Raw genomic sequence first — 21,420 nt, 5'->3', positions numbered from 1 at the left:
AGATCGAACATTGTGTTGTTGCGGCGAAGGTTGTAGAGGTCAAACCTAAATTGGAATCCATCCAGAGATCCCCCTCTCTATTTATCTCGTACCCAAAGCTAGAAGGCTTCTATATGATATTCTCTTTACTATGATGACGTAATTTCCATTGAATTGAAGGGATGCACCCAGAGCGCTTCAATATCCCTTCCAAATCAATAGTCATAGAAGATTTTCCTATGATTTGGTAGACGAAACCGTTCCTTGGGAGCCGCTAACTACATGCGCGCGCACGTGAGTCTCGAATCGCCATTCATTCAATTGACTTCTAGAACTGTCATTTATCCCATCATGTTATGGTACGGATGGTACGGGCCCGCGGGTTCACAGAGCACATTATTTAAACGCAACTATTCTATTACGGCTGCAGCCAAGACTAACCAATTGCCAGTGTGAAAATGGCACCTACCAATAGACAAGAAGGTAAACAGTATAATTTTGAGGTTAGCTGATACATTGAAAGTTTGAGGATGAGATATCCCAAAATTGTGGTTCTATATTATTAAATATCTAGATAAATAACTTCACAAACTGTCATTGGATTCGATATCGCCTAAAGAGAAGGCCCAAAAGGCTGTTTGTTTGGCTTGAGTAAAAAGAAGAACGAACAGGATTATATTGGAACAGCTTTCACAGTGTTATAAGTTGTTTGCGTAGACCTATTCAAGGCAAGATTGGAAGTGTTCGCAGACCAACGAGCTGGACTGAACCCTTCGACTGTACCTATGGCGCAGGTAGTGGCGGCATCAATAGCCGCAATAGAGCAAATTAATTTCGTAGAACCAGAAGGGACGGATGAGCCGGCTCTGAGGGTTACCGAGTTGCTCGACGAGGACGGGATCACGGCATATACAGACCCGTATGCTCCGGATCCGTCAGGAAGTGGTGAGAATAGAGCACCGGAATTATCAAGGGAGAAGATTGAACCATTTTCGAAACCATCAACGGGGACCAGCCAATTCACTCCATTCACATATGAAATTTTAACGTATCTTAGCACCCCTGTTTGGGTCCAGAGGACTTGGAGCTTGAATTGGTTTGCATAAGCAGTTGCTACACTGCCGATTGTTTGTGTAGACGTAACAGATGTCACGGTCTCGGTAGACGTCAGAGTAGTGGTATCTGTTTCGGTCAGAGTGTTGGTAATGGAGGAAGAAGCTATGGACGTGCTTGTGACAGTTGTTGTTGGGGTGGGAGCGGTAACGGTAACAGCGGTTGTGACACCAATGCAGGAGCATGCACTAGTAAAACGGACCGCCCCGGAACAGGCGGAGGCCCAAGAAGGGAATGCATCTGTAGCCGTTGTAAACCGTTTAACTTTGGCAGGAAAGGCAATTTGCGTAAAAACTGTTCTTGTAGATGTTGGAGGGCCCGAGACTGCTGTGACCTCGAAGACCGTCGACGTGATTGTTTCACTGGCGGTGTTGGTCTCGGTCGTATATGACTCCGAAATCAAAGTCGTGGAGGATACCACGGTTTCGGTCACAGTACTAGGTGTTCCAATTAGTCTGGTGCCTCATGAACATCTCAAATTTGTATCGCCACCATGTAAAAAAAGCCGGTCACGCGGCTAGTTTCGGGACACTTACAACAGGGAAGGAGTAACAGTGCTGACCCAAAAGGAATTGCATGCCGAGGAAGCCGCTTCAAGTCTTCCGGCAATTTGAGTGGCACGTAGAGCTTTAGTTATCGGTTTGTTAGCGGTTATTCCTAAATTGAATACGGTCTGACGAAAAAACATACCGCGAAGGCAGTTATCTGCATTGCATCCGGCTCTACGCTCTAATACAGCGGCACTAGATGCCGCCGCGAGGGTAAACCCGATTAGAGACTTGATTAACATTTTGCCGCACGAAACAGGTTGAAGGGGTTTCTGACTTGACGGCGAGTAGATGCCAGGAGGTTGTTCCTTTCTCTAAACCCTCCAAAGATCGACACTTGCCTTCTCCTTTTATAAAATTTCGGCCCATAGTGGAGCCCCAACGGACGGCTAAAGTTGGTATACTCGCCGATGTTTCTTGCAGCTTTTACTCCACTTCTCGATGTTTTATTTGCCTTCTCGATATGAAAGTTTGCAGCTAGCGGTGATGCTAGTCCGAATATATGCGGCGTGGCGTACAACAACCCACATTTTGTTGAACCAATCTGTCCAAAACACACCTGAATGAGTCCAAGATAGGATTGGCGTGGTTCTGAGTTCCGGGATGCTCGTAATTCTACTAGAGCCCCACCTGATGGCGGTTCCTGATTTGCGTTAATTGGTCGCGGTCGCAATCGTAGTTCGGTCTGCCTCGGATTCGGGCGTCGGCAAGCGGAATTCATTGTTTCAATGCAACATCATTCTTGCAATCGAACTGCGACTGAGTATCCAGCCTTGTAGCCAAAAAAATATTGGTTGCGAGACCGCCATAGTTAGCACTTAACGTAATCGACCTTAAGGGTCGGAACTGTTATATTGCAGGATCCCTCCTGCCACTCTTAAGTTCTTCCTTCCCCACTCACCAATGCACCAGTCTCGTAACCAAACCGTGTTAGTTACGAGACTGCCCACTCATATGCTAATCATCCGTTCTATCAGGAAACAACACATGCCCATATGGAGCACAGAACCGGACTAAGCAGTCTCGTACCCAAACTGTGGTTACGAGACTGCGGACTAAGGCCTGGAGTGGTCTCGTAAACCAGACAACACACGGGGTCCAGCCTGGAGGTCAATTGCATAGCTGCTGACGAGTTGAGGGGCCTGGACAGTCTCGAAACTAGAACAACCGAGCAAAGCAGTAATAGTCACTACTAGGTAGACAACGCAAACTCCTTCGGCGCAGCAAAGGTTTGCGTTGCCCCATGTTGCATTTTGAAACCCTTTGTTTACCTCTCGGCCGATGCCTTGTGCCGAGACTAGCTACGAACCACGCGAGATATCGAGATAGGGAACACACAACGTACAACAACAAACCTTGGATTTGGCATCATGCTGCATCGCACTGGTCGAAGAAAGCGAGCTTCCCACCTGAATACCCAAAGCCTACGTTAAAAGAGCGCAATTAGATTGATAGTTCCTAATTCTAGCGTCCTTGACATATCATGCTAGCGTTATCATGGATAACTTGAAGAGACCTTGGTCAGGAGACGGATACCGGGATGATGGCCGAGACTGCAAACGCCCACGGCATACGAAAACAGCTGACGGCCTTGACTACCCCATTTTCGATGACCTGCATGACAGTTCCCCTCTTTGCGACTCTATCCGCAAATAGATTCACGATGTCCCGTTTTTGGACACCGCAGATATCGACATGGCTTACGTCCGCCCGAGGAAGAGTCCAATGGCCTCCATGAAGTTGTTATGGTTGAGCAACTCGAGGCCTCATTCACCATCCAAGAATCGCTGTCGCCTTCGAAGCGTGCTGGTTCACCTACCAAGCGGAGGTTTAGCTTAACTTCGCAAAATGACACTCCGTTGGCTTCATATGTAGATTTGAGTTCCCGCAGACTCGCAGAGCCCCTTTCGAGACTCGCCTCGACAAAGCAACCTAGATCAAGGAGATCTAGCCCGGGGAAACGAAGCGCCGGGTCCCAGTCAAGAAACAGTAGCCCGGACAAGCAATCTGTTAGTGTGAGGACCACGGTATCCCGAGGATCTACCTCAGTCCCTGTGCGTCGGGCGACCATGGCGAAATGCTCCCCTGAATTTGTCTTCTGCCAGACCCATCGTCTCGCCTCCGGAAAAATCCCACAGACGGCCTTGGATCTCAAAAAAGCTTGCTTCCGAAAGACTTACAGGACAGTGTTTTGCCTTCATCGGCTCGAGTATGTATGTTAGTCAACTATTAGTTGATACAGGGGGTTAACTGGCTGCAGGATAGCCTCGTAACACAATTTCCTGATAATGACTTCCCGATTTCTCTCTTCAGTAGCTCCCCAAAATACGGAGTTGATCTAGTCGACTATGTAGCATCATACTATGAGGACAGCCTCCGCAACTAACGCGACGATGCGACGGAGAGCGTCTGGTCGGATATGGCGAAAGATCTTTTGGGTGGTTTGTCGAAGGATAGGCGGGGCTCCCTTCAAGTAATAGAAATGTAAGAGTCGATAAAATGGGTACCTTTGCGGGTCCTCAGCTTTCGGACACATAGTAGAGAAAACACCAACGTGCACTCCAATATACTACCTATGAAGACGCCTTCTCTACGACCCGACATTGTTATGCAAATAAACCAACTCTACAACAACAAGTTCGGTCGACTTTGCCGTCAAGTAAATCCACTACAGTGGAGATCGATGAAACCTTCTCCCCGTTCGCCCACCCTGGTTTTAATGATACGCCTGCTTTCGCTGTTGTTGAGATCAAGGCAGGCGGTGGCGATCTCCAGGAAGCTCAAATGCAAGCGGCAGTTGTAGGTGGGGCGATATTATTTAAAGCAAGACAAATTGGAGCAGCTGCAGATGTAGTACCATGTGTCCCGGCAATAGTTGCTATTGGGTCTACTTGGTATCTTCATTTGATATATGACGAGCCAGGCCTAGTTGTACGTGTTACCGTTCTTTCTTGCCTGGTCCTCACAGGAAAATGCTAACGAACACAAGGTCACATCAACTCCCTGGATAATTGGTGATACTGTTACCTTCCTAAGCACGCTAAATGTTGTTCTGTTCATCGAACAGCTGCGTGCGTATGCAAAAGATATCTAGTGGAAAACATTCGTTGATGGGTCATGCAGTGATCTCTTAGAACGATGTCTCAGGGTATAACGGTCCCGCGATGCTCACCCGATAAACAAGACGGTTTGACAATATTCTATATATTCCTGGGCATTTCCATTACGGCTTGTGCTAAGAAGCGAACAGACGCTAGTTTTTGTTCGTGAACTAGCGTCGCCGTGTTTCATATAATACTTATATCGCTTCTGCAAGCCACGAATCTTCACGTCCCAAATTGCCCATTACGGAATAAGACCAGCCAACTTGTGTGTTGCTGTGCCCTAAGCGTATAGCACGGCTTCCAGGTGCACGAAAAAAGTGACACCCAAACAAAACATAATATCGACATGCGGCTTAGGCTGCGTTAGCCCGCAAAGGCCGTCACGAACGTCAGACCTCTTGAATGATCGCCACTTAACCCACAACGTGCGTTCTACACCACCTTGCAGCCTGAACCCTTGCCTGAACGATTATGTGCCTTTTGTGTTGTGTTGTGTTTTTCCATTGGTATTATTTTCAACAACGGGAACACGGGCTGCAGTTTCGAACAGACTGTCTAGCGCAGGGCTGCCAGGGCAGTGCCAACAGCGGGTCATCGTATCGATGTGTAAACGTTGCCGAAAGAGAAAGAAGGAAAGAAGGAAAGCAAAAAAGAAGGGGAGCCTTACAACATACTATACGCTCGGTTTTTCTTGGGACGTCAATTTCTCAAGCAAATACTTGGGTATCAAGCACCTCTAATATCTTACAAAAGTTGGTGGTTGCATGGAGCTACCTTGTAAGTTCGCCCATCCCATCACTTGGATAGGCGTAACTTCTTGTGTGCAAATGTACTGCTGTGGTGTTCGGCAAAGTTTGCTACCCAGTGCTAGCCATCTATGGAATTATCGATAGAATGCATGTATTCCGGGTTAAATGATCCTAGATATAGCAATCTCGCCAGCTCGTGGCTGCTGCATTGGAAAACGTTGGCAAATATTTACAATCTTTGACCACTACACCTTTTATATGTACCTCTTTGTGAATATCCTCTCCGTTAGGGCTAAATTGATCCACCCTACCGAAAATAAATGCCGTCCGGGTGCCGATAGCCTTGGAGATTCGTAACGATATTCCCCTTCACCCAAACGACTTCCAATAGCAAGAGTCCAGAAGGGAAATTGAGACCCGTTTTGCCTGCCTCGTGCATTATCAACTTCATCTAAGGAAATGATCCTTGTATCATGTTTGAGGTGGACCCACGTGGAAATGGTTTACCAAAGCAGAGCTATATAAGGTGGCCTGGAACGTACCTTTGGCCCTACCTCTTCCAACTCCTAACCCAAGGTTCACCGTCAATCTTTTCCAAAGAGACTATATCATTGTGACTTTACGGCGCAAAGGATCATCCTGATCATCCCTTCCTTAGTTTTACTCCTTAGGACTTTTCTATTCTTCTATTATCATCATGAAGTTTTGGCCTACCGCTACCGCTTCCTTTATAGGATTAGCGATATCATCGCATGTTTCTGCAGTTGTTCTCCCTCGTTGTCCAGCCCCAGCCCCTGCAGAGGTGGTTGCTGCCCCTGCGTTGGAAGATACTGCAGGGGCTCTCAAGCCGTCAGGTGTCTCCCCCCTCCTGCCATGGCCTACCCCTTCAAAAGCGTTCTGTAGTCCACGATGCAAACCAGTAGTCAGGAAGTCATGGTAAGCATGATCATTTAAATTCCTTGCCCTTGCCGATAACAAGCTTCTTCTTCTTGCGGAGATCTTATTTTTCATCCCGTTAACATAAATTCTGGACCAGGCGAAAACTCTCCAACTCCGAGAAATCCAAATACATTGCAGCCGTTCAATGTTTGACTAAAAAGAAAAGTATCAGCGGTATCCCCGGAGCCAAGAACATTTTCGATGACTTTCAAGGGACACACTCTGAGCAGACTCCTACCATCCATTGGGTCGTAAGTTTCCCCTTCTCAAATTGTAACTCTCCGAGCCGTGCCTCGATGAGAATGACTTTTCCTCTTTTGGCTTTGGTCGACGTGATGATTCTAACTCCGTAAACTAGGGACACTTTGTTCTCTGGCACAGATACTTCATTGCCACCTATGAGTACTATTTAAGAAATCTTTGCAATTATAATGGTGCACAGCCATACTGGGATTGGGAACACGACAATGCTTCTGGCTTAGACATGGACAAATGGCCTATTTTCAACCCTTCTACAGGCTTTGGGGGCAATGGACCTTACAAGAATGGTGATAACCCATTCGGCATTCCAGACCGAACTGGTGGTGGCTGCGTACCCAACGGACCATTTGCGTACCCCAAATTCACGGTCAACATAGGTCCGGGCGAGTCCACAGGCTACAATCCCCGCTGTCTGACTCGAGACTTTTCTCGCCCGCTTATGAAATGGGGGAGTCAAAGCAATATCAATTGGGTGTGGGACACCCCAGACTATGGCCATTTCACTCGTCGTCTTGAGAGGGAACCAGATTTCACAATCCCAAACATTCACGGATCTGGTCATTTTGGTGTCGGGGGTGCCCTTGGTACCATTGGCGATGCTCATAATAGCCCTGGCGGTAAGTAACACCGTATTCAAGCGATGTTTATCCCGTCCGGGATACACTTTGACAAGTGACAACTGAATCTAATCAACATCTGAGACAGATCCTCTCTTCTATCTCCACCATGCCAATATAGATAGGGTGTTTTGGCAGTGGCAGTGGCAGAAGAAAAACCTGCCAAGATCACTAACCGAAGTTTCTGGCCCAATTGTTCCATTCGATTATGACAATCTGAGCGCAGGAAATGTCACCGCTAACTTTCAGATCAATATCGGGAAACTCGCTCCTAACGCCCCACTGAGCGCGCTTCTGAACACGCAAGATTTCCTCTGTTATACTTATGAGAAACCGTAAAAGTGCAAATTCATGTGTGTACAGTAGATTTGAAGGTTTCCGAGTTGCCTGCAGGCCTGTCAGTTGTTTGGTTCCAGACCTTAGTTGATAGTTTCACTAGATTAGATTTTAATTACTAAATTTTAATGCTCTAAATTATTTTCTTACCGCGATATCCCTTCGACCGAGGCCAAGTCTTTGCCTCGTATGCATTGTCAAAAATGCGAAAAGGGGCGAGATTAACAGCATAAGCTAGGCGATCTCGAAAGAGACTATGTATGCAGGAGTACCAAAACATGCAACAAAAAACATGCAACAAAATCCCTCGCCTAATCCAGGGCGTTCCTTCTCAAGGGTTGACCTGCGATATTGTAGCTGAGGTTATTAAATCATAAATCGACTTGGTTGCACAGCGAGGCGCTCCTCGCTAAGTGGTTCCAAGCCGGCTTCCAGCCGGCTTCCCTGGCTGGGAGAAGCTAAAACATCTGAGCGTATCAACTCGGAAACCAGGCCGTAGCAAGGATATCCTGGGATATGAGACGGTAACTACCGGGGCTTAAGTTCTGTGCCACAAACACACAGCAAATCCTTGTCTTGCAATATTTCCTGAATCCGTCCGCTGTCTGACCCTTTCGTCCTGGTCGGAATTTTTGAATGTTAGTTTATGCACTTGCAAGGAAAAGACATCAGACCCCGATCATTGATGCAACCGATCGAACAGGGACCTGATTACTTGAGCCAGCAGACGAACCATAAGGCAGCTGCATAAGAACACTTTCAGGAGTAGATGTCGACTATAATATCAAATAACATATCTCAATATATAAAAAACTAAAGTCTAGACAATGTTAACATAGCTTCAAAATGCAACACGGGGTACAATATATTCTGCGACCTGCTCTCGTCAGAAACCCTTAGCTCGATTGGGTTCTAATTCACGAGATGAGGTAGAGATGCTAAGGGTTTAAAGGATGTTTAAAGAGGAGGGCCCCACTCGATCGATCCGCGAAATGGGATTGTCAAAACGCCAGATAGTAATACCACATTCCACATTCCACAATAGACAAAAGATCGTCCCTATCGCTATTGAATTCCGCATGAGTATATCTCCGAAGGGAATTCTTCGAGATCTCCTCCTCAGAACGGGCAAACGTTTCGACCACTACCTAGAAGCACCGTCTGTATATGTGACATGAAAAAATAACTTCAACATGTCCGACAGCCTACCGCCTCCTCCAGAATTAGATCCTGTTTATGCGGCAGAGACCCGACAGCCGCTGTTCTACGGAATCACATTTGCACTTCTAATATGCTCCCTAGCTGTCGTTAGTTTAAGGTTATATCTCATTCCTATCTTATCATCAAATCGTAGAAAAGATCGACCAGCTGATTTACACCATTGTTTAATAGATTCTACTGTCGTGCCGTCCTCATTAGGAAAATTGGCCTCGACGATTGGCTTATTCTCGTGGGATTGGTACTCGCCTGGGTCTTAGGAGTTCTCAACTATTTCCATGTTTCCCACGGAACTGGAAAGCATATCGAGACTATTGTAAGTTCGAAAAGCTTTATATAAATCTCCCTTCTAAAAATACGACAGACGATCTAATATCCAAGTTACAATCCCAAGACTTTTGATGCACTGATTCCTACTCTAAAACACTGGTATGCGTACCAACTAATATACCCAATCGTCCTCTGTATCATAAAACTCTCCATCTTGTCATTCTACAAAGGGATATCGCCACAAAAACCATATCAGATTGCAATATGGTCAACAATAGGCTTGGTTCTGGCATACACTATTGCCATAGAATTCGTTTACGTAGGCTCTCGGAACCCCCCCTAGACGCGGGAAAGTCGGCCCCAAGACTAACAATCAGAGTCATATAGATGTTTGAGTGTCCCAAACCTAGCATGTCGTGGTCTGTGACTTTCCCAACAGGCTGTATGAACCTCAGCGTTCTATACTATACCAGTGCTTCAATCAACATTCTCACCGACATACTTATCTTGTGTCTCCCGATACCCGTTCTAATGACGATTCAAATCCAAAAACGGAAAAGAAGTATGTGTAACTATCGCCTATTTCGCAAATTTCCCGACCGCTTGCTAACCAAATCCGCCTCCTTCACAGTCGCGTTAGTCGGAATCTTCTTCATCGGTTTCATCGCGGTACTCGCAAGTGTTAGTCGTATTTGGGCACTTTGGCTTTACCAGAATACCAAGGACGTTTCGTACGATGCGATTTTTATCCTGCTTTTCTCAAATATCGAAATTAACCTCGCGATCATTACTGCCTCCGCGCCACCACTCCGACCGTTATTCAAGGGCGTCTTTAAATCCTCTTCATACGGACACTCATACGGATACCCAACCCGTTCGAACGATGGCTGGACTGGAAGATCAAGATCCGATGGCGGTGTACAGTTAAGCAGATTGGGTGTCAGCGACGATACTAGACGACAGACCAAGATTCGTGGAGGAAAAGAGGGCCACACTCGGAACGAAAGCGAGGAAGAAATTGTGGCGAAGAACTCCGATGGAATTGTCAGGACCAGAGACATCAACGTCACTATTACAAACCAGCAGAGTACTGAATCTTTACCGGTTTAAAAGGATAAGATCTAGTGGTAAGAATTGAGAATTCGATCATTGTCTAGTTTATCAGACTAGTCCGATCGAGTCATTTTTATCGTAAGCTTGTGTTGTTTCTGTTGTGTTGCGGGGTCGATGTTCTAAGTCGCCCGCCGAGTTAGTAGATCTAAATTAGGAGCGCTGAGCGAAAATCAAGAACCAAAATATACACTGAGAGAAACGGAGGAATAAAATACCAGATGGCTTGACAAGATAGACTATCTAGATTCTGCAAAGATACTCGAGCTATTTTATACCATGAGCATTGGCAGCAGGCTGCTGAATATTCAAAATATTAAATAATACAGAAAATATATCCTTTGAATTTGTTAACATATCTACCACCGTAATGGGAATATTCGAAGTAGACACCTCTTTGAAATACCACTATGAATAACATGCAGTAACTACTAATAACTAACAGTGAGAATGAGATGCCAAGCCAGCAAGGGACTGATTCTGAGATTAATTTCGTAAAGGGTCCGTTTCCACCAGGGACAGAAGTTCATATAATACCCCAGCTTCTCCTTTTCAGGGCTCAAAATCAACTGACTTGCTCTCGTTGGAAACAGAAAGTTCTTCTTGAGTGATATGTACTAATTTGGGTGCATGCATGCATAGGTCAAGAAGTCAACGGCCAGCAGCATCATGAACTAGTTGAAGTTTATTCTCTTCGCCGGACAAGCAGTAAATCTCTATAGAAAGAAAGATCCTGAAGACAGGCTTATGGCGCCTCTGTAACGGCCCTCTCACTTCAAGAAGTCCAGAAGTGCTCAATCAGGCTCCTTGGTAAGGGTTTTTTGCCTGGGGAACTAGAGGCGTAAATTTTGATAACCTTCGGTCTTTCCTTTTGTTCAAATATGGCGACGCAGTGGAATCCCTTGTTCTTTTCGACGATATCTCTTAACTGAGCGATGACCGTGACCATCTTCCGTAGGGGTTCTTGAAACTGGATTTCCCAGTCAATGAACTCCTCAGGTTTAACGTACGAAACGTCAATCTCGTCAAATGTCCCGTTATTGTGACGGCCGGCAATTAGCCAATGCGTTCGGCCGAACCAGAGCTGGGGAATCCTTAAATGCCGACGAAGCCCGCGTTTCTCAGTGAATGTTTTTATTTCTGCGGCTATCGACTGTGGCGTTGCTTCCTCGGCCGTAAATATGCTCTTAAGCCTACTGCTTTCTAGGAATTTTGGTGAAAATGCTTCTGTATCGCTTCTTTTCGAGCTTTCGAGATTCAACCCTTCAATCGCAGTCGCCAGCGACCCGTTGGACAAGCCTCCAACCTGCTCACTCTGATTCTCTTGATAAGAGGCATCGACCTCAAAACGCACGACACAATTTAACATTCCAAGGTGGTACCGCAAGACACGGTGGTGGCCGGTGCTCTTATTCGTGCTCTTAGTAAACTGCTTTTCGAAAGTCCTGCCGTAACCCCCGTTCTGTCTAACTCTCTCTGTTGTTATTTGGGAACAACGTTCTATAAACAAGGTGTTTTTGACGATGTAGAGATTAACCCGGAAGCTTTCTACGAAGCTATTCTTGCTGAATTCGAAGAGTTTTCTCAGAGTATTTCGGTTTACTACTACATCGACATCATCAAATCGAAAGGAAGGGTTCATAGAGGCTGTCGCGTGGAAAACTGGCTCGAGCGGGTATTCCGGTAGTCGTGCAGCGTTCTGGTCGACAAAGTAAACCCCATGGTCTTCGGGGATGGTAATAGGGAGCTGTTGATCCGTCCAGACAGGAGCATTCCCTGTAAACATAAAACGACAAACCCTTTTAGCTATAACTCTGAAATTTTTGAACAAAGAAAACATGGTTGGCTAACCTGGAACTAGGACCGTGGGGTTAGGTCTATCTTGCCAGTCATAGGTGCAAAGTAGCTCCGGCTTGGATGCGCTGGATACCAAGGAGCTATCGGGCTCCAATGTTGTGTAATCGATTGTACCGATCAACTGATGACTGCTCACACCCTTCCATAACCAGTCCTCGTTTCCGCGTCTCCGCGATCTGATCTTAGACGAACTCATTTCGGAAACTTTACAACGGTGACACTGAAGGAAATGTTTGTCGCGTGAACCGCTCCTTAGTTAGGGAGGAATTGATAAGGGTGGCAGTTTAGAGGCTATATAGCCTAAGTGGGGTTACCGCGGTTGGGAGTTGATGTTTGTGGACCATGCCAGTGATCAAGTACTACTTATAAACACAGTGTTGGATGTTCTTCCAGAGCAAAATATGCTGTTTACAGAAGTACCTACCTCCATTCTCAAACCCCTCAACTTCTTCTTTCGGCGGCACCTGATCTTACTTAAATCCATAACACATGTAGAAGACTTCTAGATTAAATTATATAATAATTTAATAAAATTGGACTTTTGATTCTTCGTCATACCACATACCTTATATATCGTGACGGGCATAACTTCTTGACGACTTGCATAATCCTATGATGTACAAATGTTCAACAAACCTTGTCCATCGACGTCATCTTAACTAGGATCTATTTTTAGCTACAAAAATATCTAGATATCTATCTATCTACACTTGGAGAGTACCATCATGCATTCCATTGCAGTCTCAGTAAGGTCTAGAACCTTCTGCTAGAAAACGCCCGAATATCCATCTCTTTGCAATATCCAAAGTGACTCTACATATATACACCAGAATGGAGAATATAGGTTCGTATGCATCCATAACTGACCGGTCAAGATTAATAGATTTATGCCGCGGCTTTGGCTAAAACTAATATCGTCTCACTTGATCGCCTATAATAGTAAATGAAGTGTCATCTGTTATACAAAACTTGGCGATTAGGGGCGCATCATCGTCTCTCAATCTACTAGAATTAACTGTCACTAGATACTTCAGCCCAGATGCACCCTTTAGCCATCCATTATGCACAATTCCATCGATTCCCCGATCCCGCGACTACCTGTTAGGTATATACCGCTGGTGAAAAGTGCTTTTTGTCAAGGCCGAGTTGGAGATCTTGAGATTGGTAGAAGTTCCTATCTCAGCACAACTGATATGGTGCGACTTTATAATTTAGGATCAGAGCTAAAATATGGATAAAATTTAGCATTTGATGAAAGCTCCAACAAGCTCTACGTTAGAATGAAGTAGTTTTGCACCCACAGGTATTTTCGAAGAACAGCAACTGTCTGACTCCTTACGATTCTGTCATTGAAGAGAGAAGCCGAGGATGAAAAAGAACGATATTATACCCAGGACTCGACTGGTATCTATCAAAAAGAGGAATGGATCCATTTCATTTTACCTTACGGAAGGTAGGCACTATTATCTCTGGGGTTTTTTTTTGCGTGGCTGATTTGAGGACCCGCTGTTACCCAGAACAGTTATCAGAACCATCAAGATACTGGGCGGGTTTTGTTGCCACTCCCTCAGTTGATCGCGTAACATTATTCTTAAAAATAATCCTAAGATGAAATATTCTTTATATTTGTCCACGACTAGAATGTGCGGTGTGAGCAATAATAATGTTATTTTGGTTTCGTAGTTTGGAATAGACCGTCATTTCCGAGTGTATGAATAGGGTCCCATCAACTTCACAGATTAAATTGACCCAAATCCCGCTTGAATGGGGTACTTGGACTGGATTAAGAGCTCATGTCTCGACGGTATCAGATCAGGCGGTGTGGGTAACAGAAACTTGATTTTGAGTGGCGTCCTATCAGAACGCGATCCTATCTATCGCCAACAATGTCGCCGATATTTATAAATATTTTGCGATTGCAGAATTTAGACGACTGTCATTCTGATGGTGCCACCAGCCGATTTCTATTTCTGCCTTGAGTTGTATAGAGGTTTATTTGATTGAACTTGCCTGTTATGACTTAAATTATTCTGCGGGAAGAACAGATGTTATCTATTTAGTAGAGTATGATTGGTTTGTACACCAAATTATCTCGTGATTTTGTAATTATAATATTATTTATTTCTCTGTATACATGAAGCCTTCCTCCTAACTGTTAGAACAGCGGATCGTTGAGATCGGCAAAGAGCAAAAGTTTAAGTGCTAATAATTTGCATCAACTATTAGAAGTGCACATTTTTTTTATAAATATGAGAAATGAAACCAATACTGATGCGGAGGGTCGGCCCTTGGCCGAAGTAGCTCCTTCTGGTCCGGTCGACGGAAATGTTTAAGTTAGGCCACAACAGGAGGATTATCAAAATTCCTCGCCAAAGGGCTCTGTATAAGGTGGCGCTTCATTGAGGTCAAAACAAGAATGTGAGAAGAGGTATGGTAAGGTAGCGCTATATTTGTTGGTTTCGGGATATAGCTATAGGAAATTGACCCATTTTAACAATATATATCGATACTTTGAACAATAAAACGGGCCAAAGAATAGAATTGCGTAACAGACAAAGGGTTAATCGACACTGACTCTAGATTTCTCGTGTGAGGGAAAGTGAGATATGTTGTCGAGTGTTGGACCTTAAGTAAACATCCGAAGAATCCATCGGCGCATAACTAAAGATTTGAATAGCTGGGCTGTACAATTGTGGAAAACTATAGCCATTCCTGCAGCTTGTTTGAGGGAGCACATGAAAGATCTTCTAGGTCTGGGTACGAGACAAATGAAAGATATAGAAAACAGAAAAACGAAAAGCATCACATAAGCTTTATCTTCAACTATTACTTTTCACATCTTGATGCATAACTACCTAAAATTATCAATTCTGGTTTCCAATCTATAGATCTAGCCTTTGACTGCTGTTATATTTCCTTAAGACAAAAACTACTTTGTATAGGCCAAAAATATACGCCATAGCCACGGTGTTTGGTTTTCCTTTACAGGGACTTAAAATTCATCAATATATATCTAGTTTTAAATCCTAAACAATCCCTAACTTCAGTAATGATAATTAAAATTGAGCTTACAAACAGTATGGTTGATGAATCTAAGTTGATACGTAAAGATGGTGGGATTTATTTGTTCATCGATATTTTGTGTAAGGAATTGTGTATAGACTAGTCAAGGTATCAAGGTAACACACATATGCCACAGAGAGGGTGAGGTATTAGTGTGTATACGGATTAATAACTTGTTGCTTGGCTCCCTAAATACACAACAGCGAACATAACGGTTTAAATAGACAAGTGACAAAAGAAATAACACGGCGAACTGGAGAGGAGATAAGTTTGTGAAGTGAGGATTGTCAAAAGAGCCCAGGGTTTCCTATTAGGCAGCATCAACTCATGGCCATGGTTACAATAATAAAGTTAATATTCTTCTACGAATTCTGAGGTCTGGATCTGGCGCTTCCTTATTTTAGATCTATGATTTATATTCTATTATATGTTTTTTCTTCTAATTATAGTATTATCTGGATGGGTTTAATGATTGTTCTGGGGGCTCCTCCAGCCACCTAAAATTTTGTTTGGAGTTCATTATGCTACGATATCTTTGTTACATACGTCGTTAATAAGTTTACTGATGTATGTGTTCATAAACCTGAAAGGGGTTTCCTTTCTCTTAATCTCCGTCTTTTGATATAGAATGGGATATTGAGAAGTATTAATTTGACGACTTATACCCGGTATACGTGGTCTCGTTGGTATGTGATATTAATCCGCACATGAGGTCAATGTCAGTGTTGGAATTTGGAGTAAGTGTATTATTTATTAATTTTCAGGTTCAGATCTATACGGTATTTAATTTACAGAATATTATGTACTGAAGTAACGAATTTGGCCTTAAACCTAATAACGAACCTTCGCCCCGTAATTAAGCTACGCGTAAAGCTGAAAGAGGAATCATAAGTTCTCCTCTGCGAAACTCTGGCGACGAGATAGCCTGGCCTTGGCTTGCAACTATAAGTCTCAACCGTCTCAAACCCCCAGTTTTAGCTTCGGCTCCAAAAACACAAGAAACATGAGCTCGCAGCTTTCCCTTTGTTGAAAAAAGATACTTTATGAACACTCTGTTTAGGATGAGTGGGTATCATGGCTAGGATATAAGATATACTATTACATTGTACTAGTGAGGTTGGTATGGGTTAGCTGCAGAACGGACTCCGGGGTTGCTGACTATTAACTGACAGTCCACACCGGTACTTCGGTTTTGCCTACAACAAACAAACTGCTACTGCTATAAAAATAGCAAGGAAACTAATGCTCTTGCCAGTACTAGCAGTACCGGTGTACGCTGGGGGCACGGTCGGTAGGGTGGTGGTGGAGTTCATTGAAATAGTTGGGGAGCCACTTCCACTTGGAGTTGGTGCGTAGGTTGGAATGTCTGTATGATCATTGGAGTGATGGGTGGTGGGTACTGTGGTTGGCCCTTCAGTGGGCATAGAAGTAGGCTCCACAGTGGTAGTAGTTTCCTCGTGAGCGCGTGTAGATGAATCGGCTGTGGTCACTGGAGTTGTCGAACTCTCTGTGTTTGGATCCTCGGTAGGCTCTGGATCAGGAATCGTCGATGTAGTTGAGCTGATCGAGGTCGTTGTAAAGCGGCGCGTTGTCGTAGATGAAGATTGAACAGGCGGTCTTGGACCAGTCCCAGGGATTATACTTGCTCGTACGCTCGTTGAGTTACTGCAGTCCCCGGTGAGTGCCGGGCCCCCGGAAACAAACTTGATGGCAGAGCACTAGATCGTCATGATTTAGCAATGAGTTTCTGGGCTCATGAAAAGAGATAGAGAACATTTATGTAACTCTATAGATCTACATACCTGATAAAGATATCCATCTGGAGCCTGTTGCACCACTTGAAACACTGCATCCTGTCCGATCCACGCTTCGATGCCGGGAAGTGCGGGTAAGCAAAACTCTGAGATGCCTGTCTGGCGAACATTCGGGTATATATCAATGAAATTTGATACGTCGCTAAGAAGCGCGGCTTTAAAAGTCCATATGACATCTAAATGGGTTGTGATGACGCTGAAGGGAAACCCGCTGACTGGCCACTCAGTAACACCACCACTGCGATCGGTAGCGTCGAAACCACCACAGGGAGTTTCGGTCAGTTTAACATCGTCAAAACCGATGCTTGGAGGGCTTTGCAAAAAATAATGGGCTCTGGCAAGAGAAGAAATAGAGGCAATTGCGATGAGCTTGCTGAGCATGATGGGCTGTCTTTAAATCTAGAAAACGAATGGATAGTAGAACCAAAGACGTGAGCGGTATTCACGAATTCACACGTATAGTGTATTTGTAAGTCCTGCCAGGCTAAAGCGAGTGTGGTCAGAAAAAACAGAGGGCAGTCAGCAAGAGGAGATATTAATTGAAGGGAGAAAGAATTTGTTCTGTGGTACGCTATATTTATAAATGCATGGAGATATATAGGGGAGCCGCTTCTAGTTTGACTTCTAAGAAGTGGAGGTTGAAGCCCATTGGGTGAAACTCCAAAAAGAGATCATGTTAATTTGAAAAGCCTCTTTCATTTCGTTTTCCACAGGTCTAACAAGGCCACTACCCTGATATGCTTGTGCATTTCCGGCAGGCGCAGATATGTGCATTGACAGTTCAATTCAGCCGAACACTTGTGTATACTGCATCTGCACTCCTCACGAGCTCGAAATGTGATTGGTGTGGCATCGCACCTCTGGTGTTGCATTTTCATACGATACAGGAACTTGCGCAAACATGCTCAGCGGGCTGGCGACCCCTGTCTTATGGACGTGGGATTCACAATGCATCATAGTCTTCCAGACATTATACCACAAAGGAGGTGGACCAATGCATCATCTATGGTCACTAGAGTGTGGGGATGACTGGTGTCGACTTTCTATGGTCACACGGCAGCAGTGAATATTGTTTGCTTGTTGCCGTGGGTATTTAGCTAGATGTTTTGGATTCCAATGATGGGAGATTGGAGAGGGATAGCCAATGCAGCAAGCACTACAGGTTTTGTTACGCCCGATTCCGTGATAGGGACTCGTGCAACTTTTATTTGTGTGGCGTAATGAGAGTACCTAGTTAAGAGACAGCGAAGGCGCCCCGGATATACGTGCATGTAGAATACATCCAATAGTGTGAAGTCGACTAGTCTTAACTTCGTTTCTCATTCTGCCGTTGATACATAACACTCGTGAGCTTTTCTCTTTCTTTAGCACTATTCTGAGTCGTACCTATAACTTTTAGTCTTATTCGATTTGATTCTTCTGGAGGCCTCTATTCATGATACATCATCTATAGCGAGGTCCTATTTCTCACCACGACGTCTATATCTCCAATTCGTCCAAATTCTTCTCAAGCTCCGGTCAGATCATAGATTGAGCTGTCAACTCACTTCTCGTGACTGGATTTGTCTGTCGTTTCTTCATCTTAACGAGAAAATATGAATCTTTCAAATTTCCCCTTTCTACTAGCTCTCATTCCGTTCACAGCCGCCCATTTTGTCCTCCAAGTCCCTACATCTCTCGGCTTCAACGATATTAACGAAGTAGAGGCTCCCTGCGGTGGTTTTGACATCACCAGCCGTAGTACGGTCACCGATTGGCCCATCGCCGGCTATCCTATCGGTGTCGTTTCCACTCACCCGAACGCACTGTGGCAGATCCGAGCGGCATTATTAGAGAAACCCGACGAGTTTGTGGATTTATTGCCAAACATTAGGCAAGATGGCATGGGCAATTTTTGTCTGGGAACTGTGCCAGGGTATGCGGATTGGATTGGAAAAGATGCAGTTTTGCAGGTAGTGCAGACAGCCGTTGATGGAATGTTGTACCAGGTGAGAATTCTATTCTATCGATTTTATTATCAATCGCCAGCCAACTTGGAAGGCTATCGGGTTGAGATTCAATCTAGTGCATCATTTTCATGACGATCCCCCAGAAGTTATCACCTAAATACGAGACTAAAGTATAACTAACCACATTAACACTCATTTTCCAGTGCGCTGCCATCAAATTCGTCGAAGGGGCCGCCGCTGCAGTTCCAGGGAATTGCAGAAACGGATCAAGGATAGTCGCATCCGTGGATCCAGACTACACGGGTACTGCAACTCTTCCGACTCAAACCTCGAACCCACCGCCAGATACTACATCTAAGTCCTCTGGTGCGAATCGATCAGTCAACCCACCGCTGTTGGGCTTGTTAGCTTTCACAATGTATACTATATCATGGACTTCCTAATAACCCAAATTTGAGGGGTCGTTTAATTAAGAAGTGATAAAGCGGGTCGCGGAGGATTTTAAATGTCATTGATGTAGTCTTAATTAGATTGGTGTGATTGAGACTGTCTATATGACGAGAAGCGCAGCCCCTTCTCTCTCTTTCTCATTCTCATTTTCCGGTCTATCCGCTACGTCGATTGTTTGATAGGCGAAGGAGATGCGTGTTAATAGTAAATTGAATATGGATATATCCAATACTAGTACTACTAGTGGCTGTTATCAATATACGCCTCGATATCTGATTCTCTAATCCGTCAAGGCTTTTCACTGTTTTTGTTGCAAAGCCGACTTGTAGCACTCTGCAAGCATTGAGGGACTACATGATTCCGAGGATCGGGCGCGGGTGGTCCCTGGACCTATAGAATATGCATGTGTAGCGAAATACAAGGAGGATAAAAGCGAGCGTGCGGCTAGTAGTTGAGTGCCCTTATAGCATAGTATGCGCTCAAATTCTCGCGCACAGGAAGCCTTTTATTAGACGGGGACCCAGGTGGCGGACCCTGCTATATCTGCGGGCCGGTGCACTGACCGTCTAACTGATCAAGAGATATTCATCATATACAGCCAACTTTGTTGGGACCCCTGTAAATCATTTCGGTTTCAGGGACCACACCAATTCGGAAAGCTGGTTGTATTCAACATATTCGCAGATTAATTATACTCATTGGAATCGCGGCGGATATTTGAACCCGACTGAAATTTATGGTTGGTGTTTAACTGGCGCCATGGCTGTGTTTTATGTATGAATTCTGCAGAAAGACTTTACAATTGAACAATATTAGTGCGTTGTTAAGGCAGAGGTTCAGCTTTTATCAGATTCATTATCGAGCGATATTTTCATTGACAGAGACCTACTTAAGTAGGTGGATGCTAGTAGGTTTGGCATATTATATATTTTGGATTAATTTACATTATCCTGAAGATGTCGGGCTTTATATTCCATCCCAATGGTAAAACAGTAACCGGCTAATTAGATGTAGGTTATAGTTTAATGCTCATGTTCATGCTCATGCTCGGGATTACCCCACTGAAGAGCGATTCCGGTGTCGTTAAAACAGGTCTCTGTGTTGACGGTAATTGCGGGACCCCATGGCTTGAACTTAACAAGGGCACACTGTAGACAGGAAGAGATAAATGTTAGAATTGCAATTTAGGATGGAGCATAACCTAACAATCTCGGGAATATACCTGATAGAGGGCACCGTGGTGTCCGTGCTGGATAATTTGAATGACGCCCTTGCGGCCGTACCATAATGGATTGTTGGGCCCTGGGATATTGGAAAAGCAGATGCTTCCAAGACCAGCAGTCTGGGTGATGTTTGGCGACAAGTTGACCCATCTGTTATTGAAGGGAACGACAGAGGCTCGGAATTCCCAGACAGCCGTAGAGTGGGTGCTAACGACACCAATCGGGCCGCCTTTCTTAGGCCACTTGGTTTGCGTGAGACCAGCTCTATTGGTCTGGTCGAAGCCACCACATGGACCAATGTCTGCGAATTCGTCGTCGAATCCGATAGAGGTCGGGACCTCAAGAATGAAATGGGCGGAAGAGACGCCGAGAAGGCTGAATAGGAGGAGGCTCTTGAGGTTCATTTCGAAAATGGTGTAAAATATCGCCCTTGAAATATTAGCGTATGTGAGATGGACTTGGAGACTGCTGGTTCCTTGTTGAATATAAATATATTGATGTTCCCAGAGGAAGGAGACGAGACCTTATATACACTTGTCAAAAATTGGCTTATATCGCTGAGTTGAGTACAGTACTTAGAATGGCATAAAACCAAGTTCGCGATAGACAAAGATCGCTTCTCCGGGTCTGGCAGCGCCCTTGTTCCTTACCAATGCCGGTCGTCGTTGCTCTAGCGCCCTTGTTCAATGTGCACCAAAAACGAACTCAATTCTTCACAAACCCTGCAGGCACTTGCTTCACATTCCGCTGTGGACTCTCTAACGAGAATTTTTGAATGCAATTGCGCCCCTGCACAGTTCGCACAGTTTAGGTCTGCTTT

At 44.7% G+C, this 21,420-nt stretch overlaps 8 protein-coding genes across 8 annotated transcripts; 3 read left to right on the top strand and 5 right to left on the bottom strand.

Moving 5' to 3' along the window:
* Positions 1 to 652: 652 nt before the first annotated feature.
* AOL_s00169g264 (uncharacterized protein) lies at positions 653 to 1,882 on the bottom strand (the record flags this gene model as incomplete). Its single annotated transcript, XM_011127621.1, has 3 exons — positions 653 to 1,529; positions 1,629 to 1,719; positions 1,783 to 1,882. 3 exons carry the CDS (start codon positions 1,880 to 1,882, stop codon positions 653 to 655), a joined length of 1,068 nt encoding a protein of 355 aa, XP_011125923.1.
* Positions 1,883 to 3,282: 1,400 nt separating this feature from the next.
* AOL_s00169g263 (uncharacterized protein) lies at positions 3,283 to 3,711 on the bottom strand (the record flags this gene model as incomplete). The annotated part of the gene is made up of 1 exon (XM_011127620.1): positions 3,283 to 3,711. One exon carries the CDS (start codon positions 3,709 to 3,711, stop codon positions 3,283 to 3,285), a length of 429 nt encoding a protein of 142 aa, XP_011125922.1.
* Positions 3,712 to 6,190: 2,479 nt separating this feature from the next.
* Positions 6,191 to 7,649, top strand: AOL_s00169g262 (uncharacterized protein; the record flags this gene model as incomplete). The annotated part of the gene is made up of 4 exons (XM_011127619.1): positions 6,191 to 6,429; positions 6,530 to 6,683; positions 6,791 to 7,310; positions 7,399 to 7,649. The coding sequence occupies 4 exons, from the start codon at positions 6,191 to 6,193 to the stop codon at positions 7,647 to 7,649; spliced, it is 1,164 nt and encodes a 387-aa protein (XP_011125921.1).
* A 1,190-nt stretch (positions 7,650 to 8,839) lies between these two features.
* On the top strand, positions 8,840 to 10,244 carry AOL_s00169g261 (uncharacterized protein; the record flags this gene model as incomplete). Its single annotated transcript, XM_011127618.1, has 4 exons — positions 8,840 to 8,964; positions 9,039 to 9,180; positions 9,522 to 9,696; positions 9,766 to 10,244. 4 exons carry the CDS (start codon positions 8,840 to 8,842, stop codon positions 10,242 to 10,244), a joined length of 921 nt encoding a protein of 306 aa, XP_011125920.1.
* A 775-nt stretch (positions 10,245 to 11,019) lies between these two features.
* AOL_s00169g260 (uncharacterized protein) lies at positions 11,020 to 12,297 on the bottom strand (the record flags this gene model as incomplete). The annotated part of the gene is made up of 2 exons (XM_011127617.1): positions 11,020 to 12,020; positions 12,096 to 12,297. 2 exons carry the CDS (start codon positions 12,295 to 12,297, stop codon positions 11,020 to 11,022), a joined length of 1,203 nt encoding a protein of 400 aa, XP_011125919.1.
* Positions 12,298 to 16,360: 4,063 nt separating this feature from the next.
* AOL_s00169g259 (uncharacterized protein) lies at positions 16,361 to 17,359 on the bottom strand (the record flags this gene model as incomplete). The annotated part of the gene is made up of 2 exons (XM_011127616.1): positions 16,361 to 16,882; positions 16,967 to 17,359. The coding sequence occupies 2 exons, from the start codon at positions 17,357 to 17,359 to the stop codon at positions 16,361 to 16,363; spliced, it is 915 nt and encodes a 304-aa protein (XP_011125918.1).
* A 1,214-nt stretch (positions 17,360 to 18,573) lies between these two features.
* AOL_s00169g258 (uncharacterized protein) lies at positions 18,574 to 19,370 on the top strand (the record flags this gene model as incomplete). The annotated part of the gene is made up of 2 exons (XM_011127615.1): positions 18,574 to 18,966; positions 19,131 to 19,370. 2 exons carry the CDS (start codon positions 18,574 to 18,576, stop codon positions 19,368 to 19,370), a joined length of 633 nt encoding a protein of 210 aa, XP_011125917.1.
* Positions 19,371 to 20,399: 1,029 nt separating this feature from the next.
* Positions 20,400 to 21,004, bottom strand: AOL_s00169g257 (uncharacterized protein; the record flags this gene model as incomplete). Its single annotated transcript, XM_011127614.1, has 2 exons — positions 20,400 to 20,525; positions 20,600 to 21,004. The coding sequence occupies 2 exons, from the start codon at positions 21,002 to 21,004 to the stop codon at positions 20,400 to 20,402; spliced, it is 531 nt and encodes a 176-aa protein (XP_011125916.1).
* Between the last annotated feature and the right edge of the window lie 416 nt (positions 21,005 to 21,420).

The sequence above is a fragment of the Orbilia oligospora genome, assembly GCF_000225545.1.
Source record: "Orbilia oligospora ATCC 24927 unplaced genomic scaffold scaffold00169, whole genome shotgun sequence".
Taxonomy (NCBI): domain Eukaryota; kingdom Fungi; phylum Ascomycota; class Orbiliomycetes; order Orbiliales; family Orbiliaceae; genus Orbilia; species Orbilia oligospora.
Note: the sequence above shows the minus strand (reverse complement) of the source record. Positions and strands in the feature narration are given on the sequence as shown.